The sequence below is a fragment of the Podarcis gaigeae genome, assembly GCF_964106915.1.
Source record: "Podarcis gaigeae genome assembly, chromosome: 11".
NCBI lineage: Eukaryota > Metazoa > Chordata > Lepidosauria > Squamata > Lacertidae > Podarcis > Podarcis gaigeae.
This window is the reverse complement of record NC_139687.1, coordinates 62,273,985-62,300,755: the sequence shown is the minus strand read 5'-3', so window position 1 is coordinate 62,300,755 and position 26,771 is coordinate 62,273,985. Positions and strand designations below refer to the sequence as shown.

The 26,771-nt window shown below is 47.5% G+C and overlaps 1 protein-coding gene across 1 annotated transcript in view; it reads right to left on the bottom strand.

Annotated features, from left to right (window-relative positions):
- Positions 1 to 26,771, bottom strand: part of DNAI1 (dynein axonemal intermediate chain 1) — a 152,813-nt gene that overhangs the window by 68,818 nt on the left and 57,224 nt on the right. Inside the window, exons 13-16 of the mRNA XM_083702694.1 lie at positions 19,468 to 19,718; positions 5,705 to 5,794; positions 1,997 to 2,084; positions 760 to 839 (exon numbers count right to left, since the gene is read on the bottom strand). Of these exons, the coding sequence (XP_083558820.1) occupies positions 760 to 839; positions 1,997 to 2,084; positions 5,705 to 5,794; positions 19,468 to 19,718 (509 nt within the window). The remainder of the gene's footprint in view (positions 1 to 759; positions 840 to 1,996; positions 2,085 to 5,704; positions 5,795 to 19,467; positions 19,719 to 26,771) is intronic.

Sequence of the window (26,771 nt, the reverse complement as noted above, 5' to 3'; positions counted from 1 at the left end):
ACAAAACTTGCGTGCACAAAGTCGATGTCCTTAGTTTCTTCTCCTCAAATCCCTGCTCCCAGCTCCCGTCAGGAGAGGGCTTTTTTTTTTGCCTGGCAGATTCTTAAGCAGGGCATGCACGTGGAGTACGTGGCAGCCGTTTAGGGCAGCACGTCTGCATTAATGCAGAAACAATTTATCTGCAGAAAAGGGCAGCAGATAGGGCTGGGTTTGTAATTAAGATAATCACTTCTTGGCTTCCGAAATGCTATTAACAGAGCTACTCTCTGAAATTTGCCATAATTGTTCTGCAGCCAAAAATTAGAGCATTATTGGGCTGATTGTCGGAAGGCGTTAAAGGCAACGGCATTCTCTTCCAATAACCATTTAACAAACAAGCTCTACAGGCAGCATGGCTGGGCTTGCCACTCCTCGTTCTTGCTCAGTCTTAAAAAGAAGCTGGATTATTATATTTTGCACGGCAGGGAGTTTGGCAAGGCCAATTTCATTTCCTTCACTGGGACAGTCCTTCCTGCCCCAAAGTGTCGCTCACAGTCTGGTTCTCCCGGAGGGGGGGAAATCCTCCTCAAACTCAGTCAGTGCAATCTGTTCACTTGCTTTACTTAAACATCCCATCTTGAGAGGATTCTGGCAAACGTCATGCAGGCGTCGCCGCATGCAGACACAGAAGCCTTTCAGAGCATATTTCGGGACTGGAAATGCCAGACATCATCTTGCAGAAACAGGAGGAGCAACAGCTTGCAGAGGAAAGGGCCTTACTTTGTAGATTTTGCCTTCTTCTGTACCCACAAGGAACAAATAATCAATCTTCTTGTGAAAGTCAAACGAAGTCCCGCAGCCTGTTTGGAAGGAGAGAGGGGTATAAATAAGAAATAAAACTTTATCATGGAACTCTGTTAGGGCTCCATTTTCCCTGGGAGGATCTAGCTATTCAACCTGTTGTTTAACAAGAGCAATAGCTCCAGATTCACCAGCCATTTAACTGGGGCAGGGAGCAATCACAGCTCTCTTTGGCCAATCTAATGAAGGAGTTATATGGGAATTTCGAAAAAGTGAAACTGCAGTTTTCAGCCCAGGAAGAAAACATGGCCATTTTTATCTAGCTGTGCTGAAAAGAGAGGCTTTGCCAAAGCAGAAGAGAGCTGTTGGATCCTGAAGTGTGCACCCATTCTGCATGGGAAACAGCTGCGTGCCCGCTAGCTCCCCACTCCCTTCAACCTCTACGATAACATGGCTGGTTTTGCAAAGACGTCGGTAAGCCGTTAATAATCTCTTTCCTCCAGAGGAAACTGCTCTCGGAAACATTCTGAAAGTCTGAGTGACCAAAGGGAAGCGAGCGAAGCGTAACTCTGTGGAGCCAGGTTTCTTTTTGGAAGGGCTAAGAGTAAGGGACGCGGGTGGCACTGTGGGTTAAACCGCAGAGCCTATGACTTGCTGATCAGAAGGTCGGCGGATCGAATCCCCGCAATGGGGTGAGCTCCCGTTGCTCGGTCCCTGCTCCTGCCAACCTAGCAGTTCAAAAGCACATCAAAGTGCAAGTAGATAAATAGGTACCGCTTCAGAGATGCATTTTAAATAAAAGGACACATTACACTCATGTAAAAACACAGATTCCTGGACCGTCCATGGGCTGGATTGAGAAGGCGATTGGGCCGCATCCGGCCCCTGGGCCTTAGGTTGCTTTCCCCTGCTCTAACCAACTGAGCTATCCAGGGTACAAGATGGCTATCACATCCCCTCTTCATCTTCTCCCAGATAAGCACACTTGGCTCCCTCAACTGTTCCTCATAAGGCTTGGTTTCCAGACCCTCTCCTGAGGACACCCCACTCAGGTTACTTCGCTGCAGTTTTCTGGGTGTGGTTACTTGGGAGCAAGTCCCACCGAGCTCTGTGGCACTGGCTCCCAAATAAACATTCCTGGGACTCCAGCCCTCGGTGCCAGCTTCTAAAGGGGTCTTGGGGTGGGAGGGCAGGGAGGAGAGATTTCAGCCCGTACCAAAAGTCTGCAGCTGCAGGCCCTCTGGCCCTTCCACCGTGGACCCTTCCACGAGAAGCTTGATGATGTCTGTATGAACCAGCTCGTTCTGTTGGGGAAAGGAGAAAGAGATCAGAACAATTGCCGGCACTGGCGTCACAACAATGAGGCACCGCTTTGAAACAGAACACTTTGTCAAGGGGGTTTGAAAGAAAAGAAAACACAGAGAGAGAGGAATCAAAACCGCTGAATGTTTCATGGCGGCGGCTGCCAGTTTGCGGGAGCTGGGTCTTAATGAGAAGTTTGCGAGTCAAGCTGTGCCCTTGCATCCTATTATAAGCACATCTGGGCTGTTCTCTGAGATCAATCTGAGGGCAGTTCCATACCCATCAGAAAAGCTTTTCCTCTGGTGCAGAAACATGATGGGGGTGGGTGCTCCAGATGTGTCCAGCAGGGACGCTCAGACAAGACAAAGAAAAGATGAGAGCTCTTTCCATTTGCCTTCAGGAACACAGGGTCACAGAATCATAGAACTGGAGAGTTGGAAGGGAACTCCAGGGGTCATCTAGTCCAACCCGCTGCAATGCAAAAATCTCAGCTAACAGAGGCTTGGATTCCAACTAGCTCTCCACAAACAGAAGAACTCCTTCCATTCATGAGGGGAACTGGGATATGGCACAGGATTCCCCTTGAGGACAGGGGTGGGGCAGCAGGTTAGTTGTTGTTTTTGTGCAGCCCCCTGTACCACCTCCTCATTCTGCTCCAGGGGCCCCAATCCTCTGGAGAAGATATTTTCGGTGTCCAGGGGCCCCAGGGGGAAGGCGAGATGGGCGAGAATGCTGCCAGGAAGCTTCCGAAGGCAGGAGCACCCAGCTAGCAAAACTCTGCTCCCGGGGCACTTCCACTAGTGGAACCTAGAATACAGTGGTACCTCAGGTTAAGTTCTAAAGGTCAGTTCTTAACCTGAAGCACCACTTAAGCTAATGGGGCCTCCTGCTGCCACCGCGCCACTGGAGCACGATTTCTGTTCTCATCCTGAAGCAAAGTTCTTAACCCGAGGTACTATTTCTGGGTTAGCGGAGTCTGTAACCTGAAGCGTATGTAACCTGAGGTACCACTGTATAAGAAGATCATTCTAGATAAGGGCAATGGCCCATTCAGCCCAGCATCCCATTCTCACAGTGGCCAATGAGATGGTTGGATAGTGTTCTCGAAGCTACCAGCATGAATTTGACCAAACTGCAGTGGAAGACAGGAGGGCCTGGCGTGCTCTGGTCCAGGGGGTCACGAAGAGTTGGACATGACTAAACGACTAAACAACAAGGCAAACTAAAGGCCCAATCGCCTTCTCAATCTGGCCCACAGACGGTCCGGGAATCAGCGTGTTTTTAAATGAGTAGAATGTGTCCTTCTATTTAAAATGCATCTCTGGGTTATTTGTGGGGCCTGCCTGGTGTTTTTACATGAGTAGAATGTGTGCTTTTATTTAAAATGCATCTCTGGGTTATTTGTGGGGCATAGGAATTCATTCTCCCACTCCCACCCCTCAAAATTCAGCCTGTGGTGCCAGCCACAATTTGGAAGGCACAGCCCTTTTTAGCCAGCAAAGGTTTTGCTGTTAATAGAAGTAACACACAAAATAGACATCAACGTTTAATGGCTAGATTTCACTTCTTCCTAGAGAGGTGTGCTACAACTGGATAAATCAATGTCTGCACAGCCCTTTCAGCTCCAGAATTGCTGCTTTAGTCTATTGTGCTTTGAAAGTTCCTCCTTTCTTCAAAAAAATATATATAATGGAGTGAATTGGGGAAAGTAGCTTAACATCCTTGGTCTGTACCCCACGAGAAACTCTCAACAAAGCACTGCCAAAGAGCTGAGATGTCTCACCTCAGGAATAAAGCAAAAAAAAAAAGCGCCTGTGTCTCTATTTTTGGAATCTGTTTCAAAAACCTGAATGCCTTTGCACAATGGAGTGAAGATGAGGCTTTTCACTGAAACCAGAGACCACAGTGTTAGTCAAGGAGTGCGGAAGGAGAGTCAAGTGAAAGGTTTGCCACCCAGATTTATTAAGGTGGTAAAAGACGCCTGCTTCTTGGAGAAAAGCAATGACAAACCTAGACAGCATCTTAAAAAGCAGAGACATCACCTTGCCAACAAAGGTCCGTATAGTTAAAGCTATGGTTTTCGCAGTAGTGATGTATGGAAGTGAGAGCTGGACCATAAAGAAGGCTGATCGCCAAAGAATGGATGCTTTTGAATCCTGGTGCTGGAGGAGACTCTGGAGAGTCCCATGGACTGCAAGAAGATCAAACGTATCCATTCTGAAGGAAATCAGCCCTGAGTGCTCACTGGAAGGACAGATCCTGAAGCTGAGGCTCCAAGACTTTGGCCACCTCAGGAGAAGAGAAGACTCCCTGGAAAAGACCCTGATGTTGGGAAAGATGGAGGGCAGAAGGAGAAGGAGACGAAAGAGGACAAGATGGTTGGATAGTGTTCTCGAAGTGACCAGCATGAGTTTGACCAAACTGCGGGAGGCAGTGGAAGACAGAAGTGCCTGGCGTGCTCTGGTCCATGAGGTCACGACGAGGCGGACACGACTAAATGACTAAACAACAACAAAATGTGGCCTTTTGCAAAGAGAGCAATTGGAGGTAGTAGTGACTCTGAATACCAGTTGTTGGAAACCACAGGAGGGGAGAGTGTAGTGCTTAGGTCCTGCTTTTCCTATTTGGGACAACTGCTTGGCCATCATGAGAACAGAATACTGGACTCTTCTTTTGTTCACATGAGCGCAGCTGACAGTGCAACTGACTCCCTAAAGTTTGGGGGCAGCCACATCAAACACCTGAACAGTCCTGCAGAGAAGCATTTGAACTTATGAAGCAGATCAAGAATGGAGGCAGACTGGTTCAGTGCCTTAATGTTCTCAATTTTGTCAACTCCTCTTTCTTTTTTCCTTTTTCCTTCTGTGATGGAACTCCTACTTGGGGACTTCCCTGGCTTTTTCCTGGCCCACGTAGGACCAGTCTGGATAGTTAGCCTTGGTGAAGACGACGTTTTCATCCCCAAAAAAGTTTTTGAGTTTCTGCTGAAATGAGGCTGCATTTTAATGTATTTTAATCTTGTTTTTTTAAGTTGTATTTCAATCAATTGTTTTATATCTAGTGTTAGCTGCCCTGAGCCCGGTCTTGGCCGGGAAGTAAAGGTAAAGGTAAAGGGACTGGACCATTAGGTCCAGTCGTAGCCGACTCTGGGGTTGCAGCACTCATCTCACTTTATTGGCCGAGGGAGCAGGCGTACAGCTTCCGGGTCATGTGGCCAGCATGACTAAGCCGCTTCTGACGAACCAGAGCAGCGCACGGAAACGGCATTTACCTCCCCGCCAGAGCGGTACCTATTTATCTACTCAGGAGCAGATACCGAGCAACGGGAACTCACACCGTCGCGGGGATTTGAACCGCCAAGCTTCTGATTGGCAAGTCCTAGGCTCTGTGGTTTAAACCACAGCGCCACCCGTGTCCCTATGGCCGGAGAGGGAGGGGTATAAATAAAATTATTGTTGTTGTTTTGTTGTTGTTGTTTTTAAATAGGTATGTGCACTTAGGAATGGTGAGGCCTAATGCGGGAAAGACGAAGTCCCTTCTTTCATAACAGCAGCATCCCCAAACACCACACATAGCAGGATATTAAACAGCAGCAGGAATGATGGGCTGACCCCATGCTTACCTTGACCAGAGTCCAGGAGACAATGCGCCCATCGGAAGAGACAGAGAAGAAGTTCAAGTTGTTGTCCATGTCATCTTTCTGCCACTTGACCTGGGAAACAGAAACACAAAAGATTTTCCAGCAAATGAGTCAGTTGAAAAGGTTTTATTTGGAATTTACCGAAAGATGCTAAACTCTGTTCTTTCTCCATTCATCCAGTTAATCCACAGTCCAACTGCCACCCCCCCACCCCCCAGAGAAGCCCTAACATTTCACCTTGGTTTGCCTTTCTGCTTAGACAGACTTATTCTGCTAGGCCGGTTGGGTGCAGGATGAGTCCAACACTCCATTTAGAAGGAATTTGCGCAGGAAAAAAACTTGGTGGATCATGCCACCAAGAGCCACCACAGAGCTTGGGTTTCTAACACCAGTTTGCAAACTTCCTCGTAGGAAAATGGATTGTGTTTTCTCCGTTTAAGCAAACTTTATACATTATGTAGATCAAGGCAACAGTCTAAGGTTGCAACCATATACTCATTTACCTGGCAGCAAGTCCTCCAAAATGCTCGTTTTCTCCCACCTTACATCTAAAGTGGGGCAGACAAGAAGTTACTGCTTCATTTTGCATAACTCTTTGGGCTGCTTCTGCAAGGAGAACAGAAACCCACTCTGCAGTTTAACCACCCATGTAGTAAACCAGAGAGATTTGCCTTTCGGATTTTGACAGTTCAGAAGAGGGCAGTTAGAGGAGGATAAACACTTGGAGGTCTGTAAGATAAATCTCAGCTTGAATCAAATGCCTCATAATTGATCCAATTTCCAGATGTGGAAATTCAATCAGGCAGCAGAATAAAAGATGGCCTGGCTTGCAAACTGTCGGCCTGGACCTCCCGATGCATCTATCAGCCGGACCAGCCATTTCCCAATAACATTCTGCACTGTGTGAAGGTGGCATTTGTCTCTGTCAAAGCTGTTCCGTAGATATAGATCCCTGTTGGCATCGCCTAATGTAAATGAGCCCCATCAGCCGAGAGCCTAGTGCATATTTCTTATGTGACAATCTATTCATACCGTATCAGCTCTTCCCCAAAATAAAACCGCAGGCTGAATAGCGGATTTCTGAGCACCAAACTCCTCTCTGCACTGATTCTGCTCTGAAAGCAGTGGTTGCATGCCAAGGAACCATGACTCCGATGCAATGAAATAACCAGACAGGACAAAGAGTATATCTTGGGTCAAACAGGCCACAACTTTTGTTGTTGTTTAGTCATTTAGTTGTGTCCGGCTCTTCATGACTGCATGGACCAGAGCACGCCAGGCACTCCTGTCTTCCACTGCCTCCCGCAGTTTGGTCAAACTCATGCTGGTCGCTTCGAGAACACTGTCCAGCCATCTCGTCCTCTGTTGTCCCCTTCTCCTTGTGCCCTCCATCTTTCCCAACATCAGGGTCTTTTCCAGGGAGTCTTCTCTTCTCATGAGGTGGCCAAAGTCTTGGAGCCTCAGCTTCAGGATCTGTCCTTCCAGTGAGCACTCAGGGCTGATTTCCTTCAGAGTGGAGAGGTTGGATCTTCTTGCAGTCCATGGGACTCTCCAGAGTCTCCTCCAGCACCATGATTCAAAATGCTTTTCCTTAGGACGTCCCTATTTTCATCGGAAAAATGTTGGCGGGTATGGAATAGGATGTCCCTCTTTTCATCAGAGAAATGTGGGAGGGTATGCACTTGGCCATGAAACTCGCTGGGTGACCTTGAGCCTGTGGCTCACTCTCAGCCAAACCTGCATCATAGGGCTGTTGTGGCAAATGTGCTCCAATCCACCACCAGCCTGGATCAACAGCTACATTAGGAGTAAGCGACAGACACTCATTATGGGCATAGCCTATGATTACCAGATGTCCCCGTTTCCTGGGGACGGTCCCCAGATTCACAAATCCGTCCCCGGACAAAATCCGTCCCCAGACGGATTCTTGCATTGCAGGGGTTGGACTAGATGACCCTAGGTTTTTTGCCCCACAGAGAACCCTGCAGGCAAATCTGGATAGGGAGATCTAGGGATTGCCATGTGGCCAGTGGGCAACCACCTTTCCCCGCTCAAGGATGGGAAAAGGCCAGAACGTAAATCCTCTTTTCAAGGAGTGGCATGAAATATCGCACAATATTGGCCCATTTAGAGGCGATATGATATGCGGGGGCTTCTACTTCCCATTGAAATGCACATGGCCACTCAATCCCATCATGCTATGCCATTTCGCTACAAAGAGCTGGTATTATCACACCTTTATCTTCTGATAAGTGGCAGAACTCAAACATTTGCATTTAAAAGGAAGCCCTGATAGCTTTTTAAATAATAATAATAAAAAATAACACTGGAGAGATCTCGGGTTTTCTTTTTAATATAAACCAAAGCTATTTATCGGTATCATTCCATCAAGCCTTATTCACAGCCCCAAGCCCTATTTATTTCTCAAAAGGAATCCATTGAAGTCTAATCTGTTGCCGTGAATGAAACAGTCACAGTATGGTTACACTTGAGAGAAGGCAAGCCAGGGTAGGAAAAGCTAGATTTGGAAGAGGAAAGAAGCTGTGAACAAGCTTCTTGGTGGCTCTGGCACATATTGTGCTGCAGGTCCAAACTTTGGGATGGGGTGGATTTGGAAAAAAAGGGGGGTCCTTGGGGTCTACCTAGACAAAGTTTCATATGTTTTTAATCTTTGGTGTATTTTAATATTTGGTTGGAAGCCGCCCAGAGTGGCTGCGGAAGCCAGGCGGGGTAGAAATAAAATTATTATTATTATTATTATTATTATTATTATTATTATTATTATTATTTTATTTATCATACTGCTGGATGGAATTGCATCTCAGAGGTGTTGGCACCTGGCTTTGGGATGCCCTCAGTAAAGAGCTCTGACTAGCACCCACATTTACAAACTTTTCAACATCAGTTAAATACATTTTTTCAGTTAAATACATTTCTTTCAAATGGTCCTATTACAGTAATTTGTTTCATTGGTTCCCCTCCTTCTCAGTTTTTTGTTTGGATTCAAGTTGTTTTTAGCGTATTGTATGTGAACAATTTCTATTGACGCCTGTTGCACGCAGCTCCAGAATCGATTTGGATGGAGGACAATGTATAAATATTTTGAATAAATAAAATAACGGAGACGTTTGTAACCAGCGAACAAAAAGATGATACATCTAATTACACCAAGGTAAGCCTGTTATCAGTGAGTCATGAGTGTGGGAAGAGTCGCTTTGCTGAATGAGGTGACACCTTACCTGGCTCCAGGGCAGGGAAAGGTAGGGCAGGATCTGTCCTCAGCCATCACCTGCAGGAGTTCAGGGTTCAGAGAGGAATTCCCAATAGCCTGCTTTGCTAGCATGCAGTGGGAATTGTGCTTCCAAAAAGGATTTAGAATATGTTCCATTGCCTTTTGTTTTTTGAGTTTCATTGCTGTTCTTATTGTTCTAGTGTTCAGTGTTATCTTTTATTGACTGTACGATCCCCTGACATTTCTGTAGCAGAAAGGTGGTTAGCAGACGGTTATGTATGTATGAATGAATGCATGAGGTAAAGGCCACAGACAAGCACCCCCCTGCCGCAGATCTATCAGCCACAATGAGGAGGCCAGGGCAGCCACTCTCAGGAGGGGGAGCTGGAGCCCTGGATATAAGCCCCGGAAGGCGGTGAGATATTCCCCAAGAAGACAAGAACGACAGGCCAAGTAACTCAGCTCCATTCCATCTGGCAGTTTTAAGCTATTTTATTTTCCTGAAATACGCTTTAACATTCTTCTTCCGGTTAGAAAAAAAAACTGCTCTGAGCTTAAAGCAGCTAGCAAAATGTACTTCATAAGATGTGATCAGTTTGGTACTGTGATAAGAATTTTAAGGTCTTAGATATATATTAAATGTTCATAAATTTACCAACCAAGCACATACATGGATCAGCACAGGAAGGCCGACCTGAAACCATTTTTTATTCCCAAACTGACCAAATATTTTCTCTGCAAGGTCAAAGGAAAATGGAAAAGGCTCCCCATTGTCTTTTCCTTCACAAATCCCGTCTTAAGGGCACATTTAAGATATGAATAGGGTGTGAGCCTGTGACCTGGCGCAGGAACTAAGTATTTATCATTATAAAAGACTGGCCAGGCTCCCCAGGGTATCCAATCAGGTGACCACTAAACAGGTAACCTGCCAGGCAGGAGATAAACAACGACAGGAGATAAACAACGCACTCAGATTTCTGCTGTAGACCACCCTTTCTGTGACATAGGTATGATGCGTCTGGGGGGTGGTCTTGAGCTATGCCCCTTCTGTGATGAATGTATGATGTTTCTGGGGGTGGTCTTGGACTCCAGGGTGGGCAATTTAAAATGTCTATATACGGGCTCCTTTCCTGCGTGTGAGGAGAGCACCCTGTTGCAACAGATCAATAAAGATCAGGCTTACGATCTGCTTTGCTTCTCAATATTCTCTGGTTGGCCTCTGTTATTTTCTCCTACCAATAGGGAACCCACTTAAGGACTCTATATGGGCTCTTGGGTACCCCATTAGGGAAAAGGGCAGATTTTTGTTTACAACAGTACCTAGCAGGTAAACAAGGATCATAAGAGCCAGAGGCAGATGAGTAAGAATGCAGAACAGCTCTGCTGGATCAGGCTAACGGCCTATCTAGTCCAGCAACCAGATGGCCCCCTGGGAAATCCGCAAGTGGGATCCGAGCACCAGAGCCTTCTCCCCTCCAATGGTTTCCAGCAACTAGCATTTGGAGGCATTGCTGTCGCCAACTGTGAAGGCATCCTGGCTAGTAGCCATCTACAGCCATCTCCTCCTCCATGAGTTTGCCTAATCCTCTTTTAAAGCCTTCCAAGTGGGTCATCACTGTCTCCCAAAGGAGCGAATCCCGTAATTTAACTATGTAAAATGGTGCTTTTTCTTATCTATCCTGCAGAGACTTTGCGCCTGCCCATTAGGGGAAATAGGAAACCTTGAACATATATATTTTTAGATGGCCTTTTTATGTTGAGATTCGTAGAGACACCATTGATCCTTTGCTGAAGAGGCTCGCCAATCTTTCAGACAAGTCTAAACTTAATTCTCTCCTCTTAGGCAAAGATCACAAGATTCTGCGCCCAGATTTGTAGGCACAGACCATCCTCTAGAATAAAATAGCTTACTAGGGAAATGCTAAAGTTTCCCTTTGGGGCGCCCCAGGGTCAATTTTTTATGGTAGCCCAAATCTGTACGGGTGTGGGTGTATGTATATGTGTGTGTGTGTGTGTGTGTGTGTGTGTGTGTATATATATATATATATAAATTTTAACTCATGAGCTATTGCTGCAATCTGCTCCGATTGTATATTTTATCTTTATGAACGCTGTTTTTATTGTGTTATGTTATGTGAGCTGGTCTTTGACCGTAATAAATTATCTATCTATCCTGAATCTTCCAGGGTTCAACTTCAATGGATGTCTATGTTAGTGTTAGAACTTGGGGAGATCCAATGAACTGAGCAAAAAAAGCAGAGACCTCACCTTGCCAACAAAGGTCCGTATAGTTAAAGCTCTGGTTTTCCCAGTAGTGATGTATGGAAGTGAGAGCTGGACCATCAAGAAGGCTGATCACCGAAGAATTGATGCTTTTGAATTATGGTGCTGGAGGAGACTCTTGAGAGTCCCATGGACTGCAAGAAGATCAAACCTCTCCATTCTGAAGGAAATCAGCCCTGAGTGCTCACTGGAAGGACAGATCCTGAAGCTGAGGCTCCAGTACTTTGGCCACCTCATGAGAAGAGAAAACTCCCTGGAAAAGACCCTGATGTTGGGAAAGATGGAGGGCACAAGGAGAAGGGGACGACAGAGGGTGAGATGGTGGGACAGTGTTCTTGAAGCTACCAGCATGAGTCTGACCAAACTGCGGGAGGCAGTGGAAGACAGGAGTTCCTGGCGTGCTCTGGTCCAGGGGGTCACGAAGAGGCGGACACAACTAAATGACTAAACAACAACAACAATGAACTGAGCAAAGAGGAGAGAGAGGTGCAGGGAAGGATCAAGGCTGAGATGCAAGGGACCTCCATTTCATGCCTGGGAAGCCAGGGTTCACCCTTGGGGGAGCAAGAGGTATGGAAAGGCATGGGAAGCTGAAGGCACTGCCCATGCAATGAACGTCCTGGGCTAGATGGACTTGGCAGAGCCTGTTCTAGTCGAAGGCAGCTTCCCATGTTCCAGGGAAGTCTTGAGAATCTGGCGAAGGGGTGGTGTGTGATTCCATAAAAGATGGTTAGTATGGTACTTTGGCCACCTCATGAGAAGAGAAGACTCCCTGGAAAAGACCCTGATGCTGGGAAAGATGGAGGGCACAAGGAGAAGGGGACAACAGAGGACGAGATGGTTGGACAGTGTTCTCGAAGCTGCCAACATGAGTTTGACCAAACTGCGGGAGGCAGTGGAAGACAGGAGTGCCTGGCGTGCTCTGGTCCAGGGGTTCACAAAGAGTCGGACACGACTAAACGACTCAACAACAACAACAACAACATGGTACTGTGGTTGACCAAGTTGGTGGCCCTGCTCCCTGTGGGGCAGCAAGATCACCTTCGGGGGGCTGCCACAGTGCAAGTGGGAGGCAGGGGGAAGTTAGAGGTGTAAATGACTATTTCGGTGATCCTCATAGAACTCTAGCCCAATGGTTGCCATTAATTTGATTCAGAATTGATTTCAGAATGAACTGATTTTGGAATGTATTTCAATTAATTGATTGTGATTTTATGTAAACTGTGTTACTTTTATTGTTGTTAGCTGCTCTGAATCCGGCTTCAGCTGGGGAGGGTGGGATATAAATAAATTATTATTATTATTATTATTATTATTATTTTATTATTACTTTGCAAAGTTGGTATCACTAGATCAAGTTCATCAATTTTGTTGAATTAATTAAGCTAAATAGTTTAAAGTGGATTTTGAATCAGTGTGTAATCAGTTGTTACTGTTTCAAATTTTATGATTATCTTCCATAGTGAGTTGTGCTATTTTGAATAATAATTTTCCATAGGGTAGGGAGCGCCGGGGATGAGTTTACAGAACCAAGGGAAGGGGAAGGAGGCTGAAAAAGATTGGGAACCATTGGCATAGAAAACCCTAAAACTTTCAAAAGTCAAGGGGAAGGTGTTCTGAGAGCAAAAAAAAAAACCAAAAAAAACACCAGCTAGCATGTGGATTAAAGTCCTGCTTTTGAAACATGGTAGATTGCATGAACATATCAAAGGTGGCTGACTGGCAGAGCTGACGGCAGGACACAAAGTCCTTTGATTCCTCCCCTTTGGCAGATTAACCCACCTGTCCGCAGGAAGGCCGAGCAGCAAAGTGGGTCACACAGCTGGATGCAAAATGGTGCTGGTGTGTGTATGTGCAAAAAAAGGCCTTCCGTCAGCTTAACTTGCTCTTTAGTCACCCATTTGCACGGGGTGCCATTAATTAATATTTTTTCTTTTTCTTCTTTGTAGGCATGGTGCTCGCTGAGATCTGACACCCTAAGGCTCTTTTTGCAAAGTGTTTCAATGGTTGCAGAGTGGTTTCATGGTGACCGTGCTTGTCAGAGGACTGCCATCAGAACAGGGGAGAGAGGCAGGAGGGCCATTGGGATACAGAGAGCCTCCGAAGCTCCTGAGGAGCAGCTCCTCTTCCAGCGGTGGGAAAAGCCACACCTCCAGTGGAGAAGAGAGGGAAGGGGCCAGCCAAGTGAGGAAAGGGCTCGAGGAGGATGCTGAGAGCCCCAGCGCCTCACCTAGCCAGGCTGGCCAGGAGGGACACACGCCACTTCTGTCGCCCAGATTGCACAGAGGGGTGAAATGCAAGGAGGGGAGGAGGAGGCTTGGGGTGCCGAAGTTGTTGGGAGAGAAGCTGGAAGGGGCCACTCCCGGATTCTGCAAGTGACTGAGACGGACATGAACTTGGTAGATCTGAACTGTAAATAGTAAAGGGTAAAGGGGACCCCCGACCATTAGGTCCAGTCGTGGCCAACTCTGAGGTTCCGGCGCTCATCTCGCTTTACTGGCCGAGGGAGCCAGCGTACAGCTTCCGGGTCATGTGGCCAGCATGACTAAGCTGCTTCTGGTGAATCAGAGCAACGCATGGAAACACCATTTACCTTCCCGCTGGAGCGGTACCTATTTATCTACTTGCACTTTGACGTGCTTTTGAACTGCTAGGTTGGCAGGAGGAGAGACCGAGCAACGGGAGCTCGCCCCGTCGTGGGGATTCAAACCGCTGACCTTCTGATCGGCAAGTCCTAGGCTCTGTGGTTTAACCCACAATGCCATCCGCGTCCCTTGTGCACTGTAAACAGTTTGCACAATAAAACCTGTAAATGACAGATCGGAGTCCTGCCTGGTTACTCACGAGTAACCACCACCAGCATCTGACAGTGCTTTTCCAAATTGTGAATTCCACCACTGAGAGGAGGCAGAGGGCGCAAGCAAGATGATGAACCAGGAGGCTTTGGATTAATTGGAACCAAGGCAAAGTCAGGACCCTGGACAAGGCTCAAGGGGCTGATTGAGATTTCAGCAAACTTAGGACCACGGTTTCCTGTCCTAAATCACTCAGCATGTAGCTGAACAATGGAACTCGCTTCCACAAGAGGCAGTGATGGCCACCAAGTTGGATGGACTTTCAAAAGGATTAGACAAATTCGTGAAGGCTACAGATACCTCCCAGATATAGGGTTGGTATGCCTCTGAACACGAGTTGCTGTGGGTCGCAAGGGGGCAGAGTGCACTCAGATCCTGAGAATGCCCTGCAGTCCTGGGATATACACAAGGATGCTGGGTGCTGTTGCTCACCCTTGAATCTAGTCTTCTCAATAATAATAATAATAATAATAATAATAATAATAATAATAATAAGTTATTTATATCCCGCCTTCCCCAGCCGAAGCTGGGCTCAGAGCGGCTAACAACAATAAAAGAAACACAGTTTACATAAAATTGCAATCAATTAATTGAAATACATTCTAAAATCAGTCCATTCTAAAATCAATTCTGAATCAAATTAATGGGAACCATTGGGCTAGAGTTCTGTGAGGATTACCAAAGGAGGGGGTCAGGCTGTGCCCTGGCCAAAGGCCTGGTGGAACATCTCTGTCTTGCAGGCCCTGCGGAAAGATGTCAAGTCCCACAGGGCCCTAGTCTCTCGTGACAGAGCATTCCACCAGATTGGGGCCACAGCCAAAAAAGCCCTGGCTCTGGTTGAGGCCAGCCTAACCTCCCTGTGGCCAGGGATCTCCAAGATGTTTTTGTTTGAAGACCATAAGGTCCTCCGTGGGACACACTAGGAGAGGTGGTCCCATTGGGTTCTAAAGGGCATATTTTAATGGTCTTTTATCTGTTATCTTTTCAGTTGCTAGCTTGCGGTTTTAATTCATCATTTAGAATTGCATTTACTGTACCGGCACTCCTAATTGTGCAGCTACTTTCCCGCAAAAGCTGTCACAGACATTTGAGCGAGGGATAGAGGTATGTGTTTATATGCATTTACTTCCAGATTCCCCCATCGCAGTGTTACATGCGAGAGATGTTGCGGCGTCTATTATCTATTACTGAAGCAGTAACAACAATGGATTTATTCATTCACAATGGTGCCATCAATATGCACAGTGTGTTGCAGAATAACGTAAGCAGCAACAGCAGCAACAACAACAGAAAGGTCCCTGGCCCAAGAGGATTCCAACATCTATTTCGACAACAGGAAAGAGGAGAGGGTGAAGAAGAGAAAGGGAAGAGGTGAGGGGGCCGAGAGAGGAATGTGAGTAGTTGTGTGTACAGTGGTACCTCTGGTTGTGAACAGGATCCATTCCAGAGGTCCGTTTGCAACATGAAAAGAGCGCAACCCGCAGCGGCGCATCTGCGCAGGCACAGGTTGCGATTCACTGCTTCTGTGCATGCGTGTGATGTCATTTTGCGCTTCTGCGCATGCACAAGCAGCAAAACCCGGAAGTAACCCTTTCCGGTACTGCCGATTCACCGTGGGACGTAACCTAAAAGAATGTAACATGAAGCTGTGTGTGATGGCCTGGGAATCGGATTCGGCTGAACCTGAGGAATCCCAGCCTGCACAGGATTCCCCACCTCCAGAACCAGCTGAGCCGAGGCTGGGGCTTGAGCCTATAGGATCCTCACCTGTGCTGGATCCTCAGGTGAAGGCACCAGCTGATGGAGGACCCATTACCTGCAGGTGCTCCACTCTCAGCCCCATCAGAGGAAGCTGAGGTTGCCTCTGGGTCCGGTAACCCTCCAGCCTCTCCTGAGCTGCAGAGGCTCAGGGCAGAGAGGCAGAAGGAACTAAGTTCCTGCAGGAGGAGTGCTCGCCTCCAGGCCAGGAGAGGCGAGTCACCTGGGGATCGGGGCTGCCCTATGCCTCGGGGCAGATAAAAGCCGGCCAGCCCCAATCCCAAGTTGCGGGAGCAACATTGTTGGTTCTAGCCTGATCCTTGACCTGCTTCCCTGCCGGAGCTCCTGACCTCACCCAACACCCTGCTCTGCACCCAGCTTCGACTTCTACGGACTGCCTTAATATTGCACCATCGACCTCAGACTGGACTCGGACCTCACCTCTCGGTTAGCCCCCGGGACCAGCATACTGTGGCAATCACACAGGGTCCCCGGACGTTTCACCATCTATTGATCCCTGTGCCACCACTTTATTTCTCGCTGCCACCACCCAGGCCCTACCTGGTACAATACTGAGTCCAGTCAGGTTTAAATTGGAACATAAACTTCTGTTTATTTATTGCAGTTTAACAAGCGTGTGGTTTCATAAATGGTATGGGTCAATTACAATCATGGGGTGCCTGTCCAGACCTATAACTTCCGCTACCTGCTCTCACTCACTAAACCACCTCTCAGATATTTACTTGTCTTCCTAGCCCCTAACTGTTCCTGACTCAGCTTATTTCGCTACACTAACTCAACCTCCCCACAGACTCTATCCCAATTCACTCCCACTCCAACCAACCACCCAACTCCCAATGAACTCCCCACTTCGCCCCTGCCAGAGCTGGTTTTATAGTCCTTCTGACTCCACCCCCTGGGTTCTGATAGGGTAACCTGGTTAACTATTTCACCTCCAGCACTCTCATATGGTAACGTCACAGCACGTGACATCATTTTGCGCTTCTGCGCATGCGCGAGCAGCAAAAACCCGGAAGTAGCCCTTTCCGGTATTTCCGGGTTGCTGTGGGACGTAACCTGAAAGAATGTAACATGAAGCGGACGTAACATGAGGTATGACTGTACTTGAGGATTGTTTCCCCTGGGGGTGTAGACAGTTTGGGGGGTGGAGCAATGAAACCAGCAACATCTGGGCTTGTGGGAGATACTCAAGTGGTGGTGCGGAGACACTCAGTGACACACGCAAGGCCGCCTTCTCTTGATCGTTTCTCGTGTTTGAAGGCTAAGCCATGGCACAGAAAACAGATTCAAAAGCCAAGCTCTGGCGCTGCCTTGCCTCAGATTACCCTGAGCCACCCCGCGGAGCCCAGCAAAGGCTTGCGAAGGGAGCACCGTCACAGAGCAGCTTTCCTTCTAGACAAGTAATCCAGGGACACGTTCAGCGCCAGGCAAGAAGCCGTCTGCAGACCTGACGGTCTCCGTGCCTGGAGAGCAGTTTAGAAATAAGCGAGAGCATTAATCACACGCAAACAAAAGACCCAGGAGAAGCAGCGTCGGCTGCACAATGGCTTTGTCCCTGAGTTTCAGAGACTGCTGGGGAATATCCAAGCAACTCCAGTGTTTGGGAGGGTTTGCAGGTCTGGTTCAGTGCCTTGCATGTCCCAAATATGGCAGGGGAAGGTCTCTGATGCAGCTCAGCCCTCCTCCACGTGGTGATTCCCAGGTGCTTTGAACTACAACTCCCATCAGCCCCTGCCAGGGCACGCTCTTGCCAGTACACACTCCACAGCTGGCTTACTCAGAATAGGGCACTTCAAAGTGTACGAAAAAATGTACAGTACTGCGATGTCAACCTTAAGTTGATTTTTTACCTCCCCACCAACACACAACAACATTTGTGTGGATCAGGCTCAACAAGACTACCACATGAAAACAGCACACAACTGGAAGAAGGTTGTGAGTCAAGGACCCGCCACCCGCAATAAGACACAAAGACACATTCTTTTAGGTTAATGGGCCAAATTAGGCCACAACTTTTATTGGTTACAGCATGTGAGTAGTATTGGCTTAGGCATTGGATGAAACAGCAATGCCAGACTCCACAGGAGTCTCATCAGGGTCAACAACCAATGGGAGGAGCTTGTTGGTGCAAATACAACTGGAAGCTCCCCCATGACATCACCGGGGGTCGTGCCATGGCCCTAGCCACCAGCAGGGCATAGGACAGGATCCACGACCACCGGATTCCTTTAACGAAATACCCAAAAGAGGAGAGGTAGATGATGGCCCATACCCAATCCTCCAACACAGCACACATATTCCAATGCCTAACCGCCAATACCAGAAAGTTGTGATGAGTTGCTACGAGGTAGGTGAAAAAACCAAGAGGCTGGTGCCAATTTGCCAAATGGATATAAAAAGTCCTACCAGGCCCCTTGGGCAACCAAGGCAACCAACCAAAGTCCAGAGCAAGGCCAATATGCAAAAAGAAGCTGGCCTAAGAGGGAGGGAGGGCAGGAGATCCGAAGAAAGCAGGAACAGGCTGGGAGCTGAGCGCTGCCGCAGCTGTTTAAACGCATTTAGCCCCGCCCACCAGCCGGCCCTATTGGTTGGCTGGAAGGCTTGGCCGCGGCAGAAGAAGCAATCAGGAGCAGGGAGCTGGTCACACCCCCTGCCCCCCCCCCCCGGAAGCTGCTCCTGCTCACTACCCCTCCCCTCTGGGATGAGGAGAAGCCTTATTGATGGCACTCCTTGCTCCCTTCTCAAAGAGCGCTCTTATTGCTGCACCATATCAGGAAGACTCATTTTCAGAAAAGAGGGTGCAGGAGAGGAAGAAAGGAAAGGTACAGAGATATATGCTGAACAATATTCAATAGCTGGGAAGATTTATATATGTTAATGTCGTGCCGACGTCTTTTAAAGAAGAGAAGAAGAAGACGAGTTTGGATTTGATATCCCGCTTTATCACTACCCTAAGGAGTTTCAAAGAAGGGACGCAGGTGGGGCTGTGGGTTGAACCACAAAGCCTAGGGCTTGCCGATCAGAAGGTCGGCAGTTCAAATCCCCGCAACGGGGTGAGCTCCTGTTGCTCATTCCCTGCTCCTGCCAACCTAGCAGTTCAAAAGCACATCAAAGTGCAAGTAGATAAATAGGTACCGCTCCGGCAGGAAGGTAAACAGCGTTTCCATGCGCTGCTCTGGTTCACCAGAAGCGGCTTAGTCATGCTGGCCACATGACCTGGAAGCTGAACGCCAGCTCCCTTCGCCAATAAAGCGAGATGAGCGCTGCACGCTCGGTCACGACTGGACCTGATGGTCTGGGGTCCCCTTACCTTTAAGGAGTCTCATAGCGGCTCACATTCTCCTTTCCCTTCCTCCCCCACAACAAACACTCTGTGAGGTGAGTGGGGCTGAGAGACTTCAGAGAAGTGTGACAAGCCCAAGGTCACCCACCAGCTGCATGTGGAGGAGCGGAGATGCGAACCCGGTTCACCAGATTACGAGTCCACCGCTCTTAACCACTACACCACACTGGCTGGGAATGCCTTGGTGAGACACTGCGATTTATCCGGGGATCAAGCCGGTTTTCAGAAAGAGCAAGGGGGCCACTCCACTCACCTGCCACACGGGGTCGGTGTGCTTGCCAGACTTGGCAGTGCTCTTGTAGCCAGGCTGGGAGCTGGCGGGCTTCTTGAGGTTGTAGATGGCCACATTGCCATCGTAGAAACCCACCACAATCAGGTAGGGGTGGTCCACGTGGATGTCGAGGCACATGATGCCGCTCTCACTGTTGAAGATGTACTCCGGGAAAGAGGGGTTCTTCAAGGTGTATAGCAGGAGCATCCCTCGACTCTGCTTCACAAAGTCGTCTGGGCAAGAGAGAGAGAAAGAAAGGGTCAATTGGCCTGGAGCATCAAGGAGCTGCATCTTCAAAGGCCCATCTCAGCTAGTGGCCGTCATCACCCTCAGCTCCTGGCAGGGAAATCTGCAAGTTGCTGGTGTGGATGGCCCCAACAGGCAGCCCAGATGGGGAGCAGGTGGACAACCAAGACCCTTGTCACAGCTAAAAATTGGCCGCTGTTTCTTCAATGCTAAAAGAACTAAGTTAGCATGAGTCAGCAGCCTACAAATTGTACCTGTATATATAGAGTGGTCAATGTTAGTGTTGGGTGTGGGTTGGTTGGATGGTAGAAAGCTGGTTGCGTTTGATATGTATAAAGCTGTCAGTCGTGGTTGGAGAAGACGACTTTTAAGAATAAAAGCAGCATTCTGCAAAGTACTCTTTGTGCCAACTAGGGTCTGAGGACCAGGCAAAGGAGGTCAGAACCTTTTTCATTTACAAACACTGACAACCCCTTAGGGTTATATTTGCTTTAAAGGAATTTGGGTGGATTGGACAAGAGGAATTCTAAATGTAAGGTAGGTCAAGGCTCAGATTTGGTGCCTTGATGAAAGATGAAGGCTCTTACACCAGGTTAGATCTGTAAAACAACAACAACAACTTGCACCTGTATAGAAATTAAAAGAGAAGAGACTTGTTACCTATAAGCGTAACGGGGGGGAAGAAGAGAAGGGAAGAGAAAAGTGCAGAAATTCAGGTACCAATTTTTGAAGGTACTTGATCTCAGCAGTGTCATATGATCTGAATGGATTGGGAGACATTTATTTAAAGGCTACCCAAGAACTAAAGTTTCTGGGCAGCAAGAAGTAAGAGTACATTAAAAAGCGCATTTGAAAAGTACGTAAAAAGTTAAACCACAAAAACAAAAATCTGAAATACAGCTTTTAAAAAGCAGCAAAAAAGACTACTATTATAAATCTAATAAGAACTCTTTTTTTCCACAGATGTTTAACACTTCCAGAAATTTCAAGAGAGTTGTAGATCACTCGAAGCTTTTAAGATAAACATCTTTAAATCTCCCTGCCTTTAAGTATGCATATACCCACAAGCCAACAGGCCCCAGGCTTGTGGAAGAGACCAGAGGCTGCCTCCCTTCCATTCTGCAGTCCCAGGGTCATTAAAAATCAGACGCGCAGAAGCTGAGCCACTAGCTGCCAACATCTTGGCCATCATAATGCACTCTGCCATATTCTTGCTAAATCTGCCCCCATGCCCTTGGTGAACCTTGCTGGTAAAGAAGCAATACTTTCTCTCTCTCTCTCTCTCTCTCTCTCTCACACACACACACACACAGACACACACAGGGCTGTTACAAGTCTTGAAGCAAATTTTATTTCCCCTTATCCCTCTTCCCACCCACCTAGACCCCACACAGCATCTATTCCTCTTTCTCCTCCTGGGGTTTCTCCCTTATTGTTTCCAGTTCCTTGTGCATTTAATATAAAATAATAATAATAATAATAATAATAATAATAATAATAATAATAATAATAATAATGTATACCCCGCCCATCTGACTGGGTCTTCCCATCCACTCTGGGCGGCTTCCAACCAAATATCAAAAACAATACAGTGGCAGACATTAAAAACTTCCCTAAACAGGGAAATTTGAGGTGTCTTTTAAATGTAAAATAGTTGTTTATTGCCTTGACATATGGTAGGAGGGCATTCCACAGGGCAGGTGCCACTACTGAGAAGGCCCTGTTTGGTTCCCTGTAACTTGGCTTATCACACTGAGGGAACCTCCAGAAGGTCCTCGGAGCTGAACCTCAGTGTCCGAGTAGAACAATGGGGGTGGAGACGCTCCTTAGATATACTGGACCAAGGCCATTTAAGGCTTTAAAGGTCTGGATCAACACTTTGAACTGTGCTCAGAAATGTACTGGGAGCCAATGAAGTGAACAATTTAAGTGAATAATTCCAGCGCTCAACAAAAAAGAAAAAAATGTTGGTCGAGATGGGGATACCAGGAGCAAAGGCAGAGGGTTGCTAAACTCCACAGCTCAAATGGAAATCCTGGAGGCGACTCAATCCATAACGGGAAATTTACTCGCTGCTGCTGCTGTCACCAGCGCAGAACATCTTCTAGCGCTCACTGTGCAGGAAGCACATTTATCCCTTGATAGAAATTTCTTAGCCTTCCGCCACATCCCATATGCACTGCTATGGGGGGGGGGGGACCTCAGCTTCTGTCTTGAGTTCATTCTCAGCTTTGTAAATTATTATTGTTACACGCCTCCCCAAACTCTGAGAGGTGAGAGAAGCGAGGGACTCCTGCACCTGCCCAGGTTTGGTTTCCTGGGAATGAAGGTCAGCAGACACTGAGATGGCTTTAGGAGATGTGGTTTTATTTACACATATGCACAACCTGAGAATAAGGTGGGAGGGACTCACAGCATTTGTACCCCAACAGATCCTGCTTCCCCATTAGTCACAGGGTTGGATCCAGCACTGAGCAAGCTGGTCTCTGCATCTCCAGCTTCCAGCCAGCTTCTGTCAGGTGTGCGTGCAGAAGTCAGGCCTTGTGACCAATAGGACTCTGCAGGACTGGGGCCTTCCCAAGTTTGTTCTGAAGAGGCAAGGTGGAGCCTCACAGGTGAGGTCGATTGGTAACTCACAGCACCTGGTGGCAAGAGCCGGGAAGGGATATAAGGTCAGCATTTTGCCTTCGGCTCTTGGCCACAGCAACACGTTCCCTGCCTTGCTGTGTTTGGTTCCTTGACTCCTTGCTTCTTGATCCTCGGACTCCTGACTTTGTGACTCCCTGCTCCTCGACCCTCGGACTGCTGGCTTCGTGACTCCCTGCTCCTCGACCCTCGGACCCCTGACTTTGTGACTCCCTGCTCCTCGACCCTCGGACCGCTGACTTCGTGACTCCTTGCTTCTTGATCCTCGGACCCCTGACTTCGTGACTCCTGGCTCTCTGACCCTCAGACTCTTGGCTTCCTGACTCCTGGCTTCTGGACTCCTGTTCCTGCTCCCACCCCGCCATCTTGCCCCTGGTTCTGACGTCCCCAGCCGGGACTTCGATCGCCCGTGAACTGGACAGTGACAGCTCCCAGCTCAGTTCACACACAACACTCTTAGTTATTGTTCTCCTCCCTAGCAGCGGGGGGGGGGGGGGAGGACCTATTTAATCCATAGCACATCTTTGGTTATACTAATAATGGTGCTTAACCCGTCATCCAAAACCATGACCTAGACAAAGGGACTGGGCTGGCAAGCTTGCTCGCATACAAAGGAATGTAGAGAAATACACTTGGTACCAGCTTGGCTGCAAGAGTTGCCGGAAGGAGGCGTACAAGATGCCATCCCACCATCTTAGCGAATTCTGCTCCGGATTTGTGCATGTTTCCTGCTGCATCAACAAAAGTGCTGCCTTAGGCAGGAACTTTTGGTCTTCTCCCAGTAACATGACCCTATCCAGTGTGTGTTATAGTGGGTGCGGGTGGTGCTGTGGTCTAAACCACTGAACCTCTTGGGCTTGCTGATTGGAGCACCCCACAATGGGGTGAGTTCCCATTGCTATTTCCAACCTCCTGCCAACCTAGCAGTTCGAAACTACGCCAGTGCAAGTAGATAAGTAGGTACCGCTGCGGCGGGAAGGTAAACAGTGTTTCCATGCACTCTTGGCACTCATGACGGTTCTGTGTGCACAAGTAGCGGTTCAGTCCTGCTGGCCACATGACCCGGAAAACTGTCTGTGGACAAACACCGGCTCCCTTGGCCTGAAAGCGAGATGAGCACCGCAACCCCACAGTCGCTTTTGACTGGACTTAACCATCCAGGGGTCCTTTACCTTTTTTTTTAACCTTATAGTGGGTTTCCATACACCCAACTCCATTCAAATTATAGAACTTTCAAAGAGAAGTCAGAGAACCAGGAGTGAATAAATTAATTAGGACCACCCAGAGCATGAACACATGGACCACAAGAGAAGCAGGAGCAAGTGTAAGGTCACAACTGCATTTCGGAAAATATTTTTCAAAGCAAGATCTAATCTTCCGGACGGCTGCTACTACATTTCTCATTCGCGTAAGTTACCCCTTACTCATCACGAAAGCAGTAATTTCCATGACTACTGGTGAATCAGACCCTAGTATATGCCTCTGTAAGGAGAAGGACACTTGCGAATGAAAGGCATACCAAGAAATATTAAAGGAACTAGTACATTCAGCCTTGAGAAAGTGCTGTGATGGGGACTGATGCATGAAAGCAGCCTCTGGCTATTATAAAACCACATTAAGGAGATTGGGACCATCTGCCCCCTTTTGATGCTGCAAGAACAGATGGACAAAAGCATAGACTGCTGAGAAGCACCACAGACTCCTATTTTCTGGATTTTCAGATAGATAGGCTTCTGTTTGGAACAGTTTGTTTCATGCAAACTCCAAACTGGGATTGCATTAGTGTGCGTCTTTGGCATTTGCAATTCTTAATCTTGTGGATCATGACGCAATTTTTTTTATCAAGTTTAGGAAATCAGGGTGAATTCAGCTGCTTTATGAATACGTCTTAGGATGCAAAACCAGTCTTCTTGGGGGCAAATCTCCTGCCAGACTTCCCCAACTTGCTCACTAGTCTGAATTAGGGAAGTTACGTTGACAAGTTTTGCTTTTGTCTTTCATTTTTGGCACCGTAACACTTTTATCAAGATACCCCTTAGGTGGAATGTAGTGCTAACTTGCTGCATTCTGACTTGTTTCCTCCTTAGTTTGCTCGTGATATTTGTGGGTTTTTTAAAGGCACTCATTAAAGTCCACCATATCAAGTTATGAAATGTGAGAGGTTTGGGAAAACTCAAATGAATAATTTGTTGCCACATTTCATTAGCATACTAGCCCAGGTGAGAAGCTTCCAGTGCCTTTTTCTGCAGCCTATTATCATTATCATTAAATATACAATATACATATAAAAGTTCACAGATCGTTACAATAAAAGCATCACAGAATCAGCCCTTCCCTTAAAAGTAAGAAGCCCTAATACAGAAGAAATTTTCCAAAGGGCTGAATGTGGAAAGCTACTGATTCAAACAAGTCATATGAAAGTTGGCAAGTTTTAAATAGATGTGGACACGGACACACACACACACAGAGAGAGAGAGAGAGAGAGAGAGAAAGAGAGAGAGAGAATGAGTGCAACGCATATTCAACTAACATTGAAAGCACACGAAGTTCCCAAAGAATCACAAGAACTGTAGTTTCTTATCACAGAGCTACAGTTCCCAGCATCAGTGGCAGATTTTGGGCTCTCAAATTTCAGCTGCACCTTTTGCATTGCTAGAATGTGCCCCCTCTGCGCCTCTCATGCTCCATTATAGAGCATTTTGGCACCCCCTGCTGCGCAGTGACCAGTGCAACCATACCCGCTATGCCCCCCTAAAACAGCTTCTGTGGCACCATTAACTTAGGCTTGCCATACATCCAGAATTTCTAGACATACTGTGGTTGGTAGCAGTGTGCAGACAGAAATTGCCCCCTCTCCCAAAGAAGTCCAGGAAAATCTGGACACATGGCAACCCATGTCGGCAAACTTGGGGTCCGGATTTTCACTGTTTGAAATATGGCAACCCTAAACAAACCAGTTTACAGGATCCTCTGTGCAGAAACTGTTTGCTTAAAACGTGCACTGAATCTGCTTCATACATTTAAAGTAGATTTAAGTGCATCTGCCGTCAGTCACAAGTTTGCTGGCTTTTGTTTTCTGTTTTAAAAAAAGTGGAGGTACAATCAGTCATTCCACTCCAGGGTGATGGTCTGTCCTCTGACACCTCTTTTTGCATGACACCTTATGCTAGCCTGGTTTGCACATCGTGATAAGCCAAACACGCAAGCATGCAGGCTCTGGGCTCTGGAAGGGAAAAACTGAGGTTCCTTCAGCCCAGTCATCTTGCTGATATGCAACCTGAGCTATGCCATGGTTTGGCTTGGTTTGTTATCTGAACCCCAGGCTCATGGCTTAGCTCTCCAGGATAAACCATGAGCTGTAAAACAGAAGCAAAAGCTTAGCTACTGCTCATAAATGGGCCTTGAGAGAGCTAAACCATGAGCCCAGCTTCAGATGTCTTGCTGAGCCAGACACTAGGCTGAAGGGATTGCTATCGGTCTGCTTCAACAACAGGAGAAAGGAAAGAGACTCTCTTTAGGGTATGTTTAAGCTGTTTAGTTGGCAAGCTCGGGCCTAATTTATGCTGGTGGGCCATCTTAAAATCTTCCATGATCCTGGAGCATTTTACGTGCCTCCATTCAATGCCAAAAGGGTGGCGCTGTGGGTTAAACCACAGAGCCTAGGACTTGCCGTTCAGAAGGTCAGTGGTCTGAAGCCCCGCGACGAGATGAGCTCCTGTTGCTCGGTCCCTGCTCCTGCCAACCTAGTAGTTCAAAAGCACGTCAAAGTGCAAGTAGATAAATAGGTACCGCTCCGGTGGGAAAGTAAACGGCGTTTCCGAGCGCTGCTCTGGTTCGCTAGAAGTGGCTTAGTCATGCGGGCCACATGACCCGGAAGCTGTACGCCAGCTCCCTCGGCCACTAAAGCGAGATGAGCTCCGCAACCCCAGAGTTGGTCACGACTGGACCTAATCCTAATGGCCAGGGGTCCCTTTACCCTTTACCTTTACTATTCAATGCCAAGTAGTGATTTCACCATGATCACAATTGATTTCAACTGTGATTCCCAGGTAGGGAGAAGCCCCTGTCCCTGTAGACCAGGCATAGGCAAACTCAGCCCTCCAGATGTTTTGGGACTACAACTTCCATCATCCCTAGCTAACAGGACCAGTGGTCAAGGATGATGGGAGATGTAGTCCCAAAACATCTGGAGGGCCGAGTTTGCCTATGCCTGATGTAGACAATGGACCAGTAGTCGGGATTCATATTAGGCAATTTATTATGTTCTTCCTATGCAGAGGGCATTCTTAGCCAGCGTGTCTACAACCCCATGACATGGTTAAGCCACAGGAATCAGCCTCCTTGCAGGAAAACAATTCTGGAAGTAGAACCAAATGAGCATTAACTAGCATTAT